At 43.7% G+C, this 8,333-nt stretch overlaps 1 protein-coding gene across 1 annotated transcript; it reads right to left on the bottom strand.

Moving 5' to 3' along the window:
* Positions 1-249: 249 nt before the first annotated feature.
* LOC119347146 (bidirectional sugar transporter SWEET6b-like) lies at positions 250-2,014 on the bottom strand. Its single transcript, XM_037616080.1, has 5 exons — positions 1,874-2,014; positions 1,548-1,764; positions 1,257-1,418; positions 602-721; positions 250-483 (listed from the first exon to the last, which is right to left on the bottom strand). Exons 1-5 carry the CDS (start codon positions 1,951-1,953, stop codon positions 322-324), a joined length of 741 nt encoding a protein of 246 aa, XP_037471977.1. The 5' UTR covers positions 1,954-2,014; the 3' UTR covers positions 250-321.
* Positions 2,015-8,333: the final 6,319 nt, after the last annotated feature.

Below are 8,333 nucleotides of genomic sequence, written 5' to 3'. Positions count from 1 at the left end.
GATATTGAATAATTTAATTTAACAAAGCCATTGCACGCTGTAATTAAAACATCAATCGTATCATCACATAAGAGCAGATTGAAAACAGGCAAGCATACATGGTGTCATAATATATCTCTGGGATAACTCAGCTCGATTGGTATTTATATACACTTGTAATTTGCAATAGTAGTCTCGGACAGACGACAATGGTTCACGAAATTAATGGCGATCTCAGACTGTACTAGCAAACAAAAAGTAGTACTAATTAACATCAACTTGTTGAAGTATCATCCGGTGTTAACTACTCAAAATCATTAGGGCTAAAAAACGAAGCCAAGTTTATTTTTCGATGGTGACGGAGACGTTGCCGCTGGTAACGGCATTTTTGGTGAGGACAGTGGGCAATTCAACGTTTTTGCCCTTCTTGGGGGTCGATCTGTAGTAGTAAAAGTACAAGATCAGCTGGATGAGGCCGAAGATTGTACCGAGGGCATTGGGGATCTGCACAGAATTTATAGAGGACATAACAGTTAGATCAATCCGCGCTGAGGAGTTCTTGATTGTATGTCTGGCTGGGTTTGCGACTTCTTATTTCCAATGTGTATGTGTATGTACATACCGTGATGTAGATGTCAAACTTAATGAGCGCATAGCCCATCCAGCAGCAGCCATTGAGGAAGTTCACCAGGGACAGGAAGAATGGCATGTACTCCACACTTTTGGTCCTGATCACTTTACCCTGCAAATAGGCAGTACAATATTACTACTTTCATCTTAAATTTTGAGTTATATTAGTATTAATACACTTGTAAGTTGGCAAAAGCATCCGTAATTTACAATTAGCCTGAGCTAGTATTTCACCCTCTAAAGGAAGTTTACCTTTCGGATAGAAATAAACCGTAGGCTTTTTTGATTAAAAATATATCATGTAGCATATTGTACAAGAACTTGGGTGTGTGAGAGGTGAAAAGTCAATTCGGACTTTTTTTAACAGGGTTTTGGCACGAACATTAAAAAAATGAAAGGTGGGTGCAACTTTTAGATGGACATAATCAACAACAAACAAGGTGTACTGCTTAACAAATTAAGGTCTGTCAAAAGCATCCACTAGAACTTTAAAAATAAATTATAGGCAGGTATTTTTCTTGAAAACGCATCATTACCACACCATACATGCACAACGCAGATTAATTAATTAGCCACCTGAACTAACAAGTTAAAGGGTTATCAAAGATCACAGGTCGACGACCCTTAAGTTGGGGTGGTGTACGTACCATGATGGTGAGCGGGGAGGCGTACATGATGGAGCCGAAGATGACGCAGAGGATGCCTACGATCATGGAGCGCTTCTCATGGGTGTGGGCACCAAGGAGCACGCCGGCCACGACGGCAGCCATGAACGCCGCCTCGAGGGCGAGCACGCCGAGCATCTTCCGCTGCACACACAACAGAGCACATGCACATGGCTTGGGTTAGGGGCTGGAGGATCTTCTGTACAGAAACTAAAGCCGAAAAGAGACTGTAGGCCGTATGAGGAGGCATTAGGAGGGTTGCAGCGTACGTACCCTTGTGTTCTTGGCCGCGTAGATAGTAAAGATGATGATGTAGGCGCCCTCAATGACGAGGCCGATGCCGTTGATGGTGAGGACGAGGGTGCTGTTGGGGTGGACGATGGGGAGCCCGTAAAAAAACCAGAGCAGGCAGTTCATGAGCGTTGCCAGGTAGGGGTCCGGTTTGAACTCCTCCACGTCCTTGGCCTTGTAGATCCGCCAGAACGTCGGCCTGCGTACATACGTACAATTAGAAAACGAGCCTCAGATTCGTGCCCTAGCAACCACCTTTCATATATGTATACATACAGACTAGACGAGAGGAGGAGGAGTTGGCTTACACAGGGGAGAGGAAGAGACCGAAGGAGATGACATTGCCGATGATGCCGACAATGTTGCGGGCCACGTCGGCGGAAACCATGATGCTCACCTAGATCGATCGATCGCTGGGAACACAACTCGATTGCTCGGGGGAACTAACGACTTGGGGAAGGTTGGTTGTGATTTGTTTGGGGCGTGGGTGGCCGAGCTTATATAGTAGGGAGTTCCCCGTCGCTTTCCCCAAGTTATATCCGATGTAGATATGGTTAAGGGTAGGTTAAGCGGTTTGACTTGAGTGCAGTCCTCATCCAACTCCAACAGCCGGCCGTGCTCCCATCCAACAGCCGGCCGTGTCAATTTCTTCCTCGCCCGCGTCCTTTTTTCCAGCCAAAAAAGGATCACGCAGCTAGGAGCTCCTCTCCCACGTAACAATACTCCTATACTCGGATAAACCCCATATAGTCTTACGCAAAACAAACAAGGACAACCCTGAGCCCGAAACTGTCACGGACCAACACCAACCCAGCCGGCGTCACCCAAGGACACTGCAAAGCCCAAGACAGTCCGAGTCGTCCCAATGACCCGGAAACCCAACACGCGTGTTACCGGATGCCGTGAAGTGTTGTTGGTGCTCTATACTCCGTGGATCTCATAATATAAAAGTGTTTTTGACACTATGCGACGGAGGAAGTAATATACAATTGTCTTTCTACTATTAAAGTGGAGCACGTAGGTAGTTTTGTTTCATTTGGTTACGTCGCTCCCCATCGTCCCCATCAAAAATATTTATTCTAAAAAAACCAAACTCTTAACCGCGTTTTAGCCGCCACCACTCGACCCCACCCGCCCCTCCCCTCTCCTCGCCACCGTCGGCAGTGCCGCTAAGCAAAGCCGGGACGACAGGGCGGCGGCGGGACTTCTCCACCCTTCGAGCATCACGGCCGGTGCGAGACGGACAGATCACGAGGAGGCGCCAGGCGACAACTCTTGGCGGCGGCGTGCGCGGCGCGGCGGCGCCGCCTATGATGCGAGCTCGGCGGCCGATCCACTTTGCGGCGCGGTCTGCGATGGTTGCGGCGGCGTGGTGGCCACCTTGCCTCGGGCGCTGGCAGCTGCAGGTGTGGCGCGGGCCTATACCCGGAAGGGCGGCGGCTGCGATCGGTGCGCCATCATGCGTTGGATCTGCGGTGACGACGGGGAGACGACGGGGAGGCCATGGTGATCTGGTCAGTGGCGCCTCCGGTCAGATATGATCTTTCCGGTGCAGCCGACGATGGTGGCCATCTCCTCCGTCGTATGTGGCATTGTGATAATGAAACCAAGAAATATCGACTGGCTAGGTGAAGCGTATTATGCAGACCTAAAAGTCAAGGGGGCCTGGGAATCCAAGACCTTGAGATTTAAAACATTGCTCTTCTCAGCAAGTGGGTTTATAAACTACTCACCGAGAATGGAGTATGGCAGGAAATCATTTGCAACAAGTATGTGGGATCCAATGCCATTTCTCAAATTCATAGGAAACCTGGGGATTCACATTTTTGGAGTGGTGTCATGAAGGCCAAGGAATTCTTCTATCAATTTGGGACCTTCTCGGTTAGGGACGGTTCTCAGGTTCGTTTCTGGGAAGATACCTGGCTAGGGAACAACTCACTAATGGTGCAATATCCGAGCTTGTACCAGATTGTCAGACATAAATTTATCACGATCAAACAAGTCTTAGGACAAGAAAACCGCGATATTTCTTTCCGTAGGGATCTTTTGGGCACTCGTCTAGCAGCATGGAATGAATTACTCACTCGCCTAGAGGACATTCAACTGTCAGATGAGCCAGACACTTTTCGATGGAACTTGCATCACAATGGCAAATTTTCGGTCAAATCCATGTATGATGCAATGGTTCATTGTGATGTTCCAGTAGATAACAGGAAATTGTGGAAGCTAAAAATTCCTCTAAGAGTGAAGATTTTCCTCTGGTTTCTAAACAAAGCAGTCATCCTAACTAGAGATAATCCGGCACAATGAAACTGGCATGGTTCGAAGACATGTGTCTTTTGCCAACATGACGAGTCTATCAAACACTTATTTTTTGAGTGCAAGCTCGCTCTGGCAGTTTGGGCCATGTTCCAAGTAGCTTCGAATTTATACCCACCACGTAGTCCAAGGAATATTTTCGGCAACTGGTTGCGGGGTATTGATAAAGAATTTTATGCACATATTCTTGTGGGAGCGGCGGCCTTATGCTGGGCAATGTGGCTTACCAGGAATGATGTGATTTTTAACAATAAATGTGTCTCATCTCCTATGCAGGTTATTCATGTTTGTACATGATGGCTCCGTACTTGGTCTATCCTGCAGAAGCCGGAGGACAGGGACCTTTTTATGATGGCGTCTACACGGCTGGAGTGTACGTTGAGGGAGGTTTTCTATCCCCATGGATGGCGGTGTGATTTACGGATAGGATCTACCGCTCCTTAGGCTGGACAAGATTTATTGCTTGGCATTGTATCGAATTATTATTTTTAGGGTGCTCTGGACTTTTTGGCTGTGTGCATCTAGCTATGTAGAGGCCGGGCTTTCTTTCAATACGATTGTATCACCTCGATATATCTATTCAATGAAAAGTCCTTTATCGAAAGAAAAAAAGTCAGGCTTAAATAAGTTTGACTTAGGACAAGGCTAGAACTTCAAGTAATTAGAAAGGGAGACAGTATGGGCTTCTGTCAAAAGAAAAAGTTTTTGCGACTTACAAAATTTGCACCATCTATGGTGTATCACTGCACCACTAGCTATGCAACAACAATGTATGATGTACTGATGTATCACTACAATGATAACATGTGTGTACTATTTATATTGTCTATTTCCCTATTCTTATACTCATAACATTTTCTTAAATGAGGATAACCCCTGACCTCTGCATCATTAGGATGCACTAATAGCTCTATACCACTGCGATGTGATATGTACAACTCTCTCTCTCTCTCTCTCTCTCTCTCTCTCTCTAAGGTATCACGTCTTTACCGCTTCAAAATTTCCGCATAATATCCTTCCCCCAAATTTAGCTCCAATTCATAGTCATGCTTCAGTTTGATTGTATCTCATAACTCATGGATGGAAGCAAAACTATATTACAAATATTTTATGGACTTCAACACCAAATTCTGCTACTCTCTGCCGAGCACCATGACCAATTTACGATGAGAATGCTTTGAAGTTCCTCTGTGATGGCAAGCTCCCTCTGAATTGATGTATTTAATAACGTTACAGTTTTAGATGCATTTGTGCTAGTTATCTTATATTCCTCTTCGACACACTAAATTACAAATAAGCGTTGTTTCGTTTGCAGTAGTGGTATCTATTTGCTTTAAAACATCGATATCACAGGGGCAACTCGAACGCAGAACACGGAAACATACACAGCAAACATGCGCGGATACCGATAGGAGAGCCAACGTTCCAACCCAGTGCACCTAATGTCGGTCCGGTTTTTTCCTATCTTCGAGGCACCCCAAATAACTATAGGTGTAACACAACTCATCCATAAATAGCATGGAAATATTCCAGTGGAACAATAGTTGAAATATAAATTACAATCAAAATATAAACACTAGTAGAAAAGGGGGCATCAGTCCCGGTTCGTAAGGGCCTTTAGTCCCGGTTCTTGAACCGGGACTAAAGGGTCGTGACTAATGCCTCCACCCTTTAGTCCCGGTTCTAACACGAACTGGAACAGATGGGCCTCCACGTGGCCACTGCAAGCAGCCCAGGCAAGGGGGCCTTTGGTCCCGGTTGGTGACATGAACCGGGACCAAAAGGCTTCCACGTGTCAGCATTTGAGGTTTTTCTTTTAAATTTTTTTTGTTGGTTTAGGGGTTTTAGGGGTTAATTTTAGGTTGTTATTAGCTACCTAATAGAGAGAAGTGTACACTATTATACTACTATGTTCATTTCACCCACTGATATATAATAACTCATGCATGCTTGTATCATACATCATCATATATAATAACAAGTCCTACTAATCATGCATCATCATACAACTTCTACTCGTTATTAATAACAAGTCATACGATCATCCTCCTCATAGTCATCGAACCGAACCCTACATAATTGTTCTTAGCACATGGTCATCAGTATCAGGTAGGACCTAAACATCCTTAAGGTAAAATAGCATAAAACAATATAGAACCTGACTCTCCATTATGAAGAATGGAGATCATCTTGTCTCCAATTCTTGCGCTTCGCCTCCTTTTGCTTGCAAGAAGCTCATTACGACTGTCCATACATTTTTCCATTCTTTGATTGTCATGTCTCCACTTCTTTTAGAAATCCGGTATGGACAATTGAGATTCGTAGGACAACCTGGTTGTATGTTCAAAACATCAAGGTGACCGTGCGTATACATCAGATAGGCACACAATCATTCGGGATTATCTGTTGAAAAACATAGTAATAACTTCGTAGTTAGAAATGATGTACTAGTTTTAGAAGTATTTAAAAAAAGATGCAGGGATGTCGTAATAGTAAAAAATCTTATCAGGGAATCTCCATGGTAGTTACCGTAGTTCAACACGTGCACTAGTGGCACGTATTGACCATAATGTTGAGGAGTTCGATTGTAGACATTGTAATTCTCAAGATCAGTACAAAATGCGATCAAATGATTTTTCTCCTTATAAGTTAATTCAGAGCCATCAGTGTAGTGGGTTTTGTCTACCTTTTTCCGCACATTCTTTCAAGAATGAAAATAAGTTGTCAATGGAAACAAGTTGTCAACTATTTTGAAATAAACAATATAAATTACTTAATAACTATGTTAAGCTCACATTGGGGAAGAATTGGAGGTGTATCCACAAGGACCCAAATGCCCATATTGTCTTGTTGGATTGTAGGATCACCAAGATCCATGGTGACAAGCATACCCTTATCAAAACCATACATCTTACAAAGTGCTTCCCAATTTTTGCAACCAAAATGGGTTACACTCTCAGCATTGTACAACTTTACTTGAAAATCCACACCATGATCGGTCCTTAGGAGAATTTTTTTGCTTTCCATACTTTCATGGTCTTCAAAACCCATCCTCTACAAGACATAGCGCCTTGCATAACATGGGATAAGCTAGTCGAATTGGAAAAGATGAAAAATACACATTAAAATAGTTGAAGTCGTGCTTAATTACGAAAAAAACTATTGTCGTCGTTGTGTACCGTATGAACATCGAAGGTCTCCTCGAGCTTAATGCTGAAGCACCGATCTTCGTCCAGCTCAATGAACCTGTCGCACATACCTCAGTCGTCGTGGCACCAGTCGCACTTCCCCGGGCGGTTTTCATCGTCCGAGTACGAAATTTCCGGCCTAAGTTCATAATTCAAATATTAAATATATGTACTAAAAAACCTAAATTAGATCATTATTATTAATCACGGGTTGACTATCGATGATGGTACGTAGCTTCTCCTTTCATTCTCGAGTGGATTATTACAACAAATTGTCTAGCACACAGGAATGAAGGAGAAGCTACCCCCACGATGGTGTGGATGATGGAGGGGGCTCCTAGATTTCTGCATAGAGTACTCCTCAATTTTAGCATTCAAAGTAGGAGTACTTTTCCAATATGAGCATTCAATAAGCAAAACCAAATCGTAAAATAAAGTGGTATTCAAATTAGCATGCATTCAATTATAACCAAAAGTACATCATCTCTTGTGTCCGTACATCATCGAATACTCCTCGAATACTATCATACATATAGCATCGCTAATTAAAATATATCTAGAACCGTACCGCCCGACGGGTATCGTCGCGGGCGGTGGACACCTAAAGATAAGGAACGATCACAGGATCATAGCTCCAGTGAGATCCCTGAAGAACCTGCCAGGTATTGTCGAACCTACCCTCCAACGCAACCATGTAGCGACGGGCGTGCTCGTCCTTCTCACTGACACGGTGACGTACCACCTCTGCGGTGTCCGGAAGTCTCGGCACCGTCACTGGCCCACGCGACCGCCACCAAACAAGGATCGGGTCAATAACGGGCTGCCTCCTCACCAACCTACGTCCCCCATAAGGTAGCACCTCCCAATACCAGCCCGGCTGAGCCCAGTCCCGAACATGAACCTGATCGAGCAAGCCTCCACCACCACCGAGTCGACGACAACGAGGATGCGGGATAGGCATCGTCGGCGTTGATGCAGGAACTACTATATATAGTTAAATAAAGTAGTTTTATTAATTAAATCAACTAGTTCAACTACTAAGCACTTACTATAAACTGATAAAAAAATACTATGAACAAAAAAATCATTAAAATTCTATGAACAAAATTAGAACAGAAAAAAATCATAAAAATTCTATGAAAAGAAAAAAATCTTAAAAAATCTAACACAATATGAACAAATTAATTAGACAATATGAAAAAAATCTATGAACTACACATCTAATAAAAAAATCAATGAACTACAAAAAAATCATTAAAAT

This window comes from Triticum dicoccoides, unplaced genomic scaffold (assembly GCF_002162155.2).
Source record: "Triticum dicoccoides isolate Atlit2015 ecotype Zavitan unplaced genomic scaffold, WEW_v2.0 scaffold59747, whole genome shotgun sequence".
NCBI lineage: Eukaryota > Viridiplantae > Streptophyta > Magnoliopsida > Poales > Poaceae > Triticum > Triticum dicoccoides.
Note: the sequence above shows the minus strand (reverse complement) of the source record. Positions and strands in the feature narration are given on the sequence as shown.

Coding starts and splice junctions, on each gene's coding strand:
- LOC119347146 (XM_037616080.1), bottom strand. CDS start 1,953: ATGGTTTCCGCCGACGTGGCCCGCAACATTGTCGGCATCATCGGCAAT. Junction 1,419..1,547: donor ACGCGGCCAAGAACACAAGG/GTACGTACGCTG, acceptor TTGTGTGTGCAG/CGGAAGATGCTCGGCGTGCT. Junction 484..601: donor AGTTTGACATCTACATCACG/GTATGTACATAC, acceptor AATTCTGTGCAG/ATCCCCAATGCCCTCGGTAC.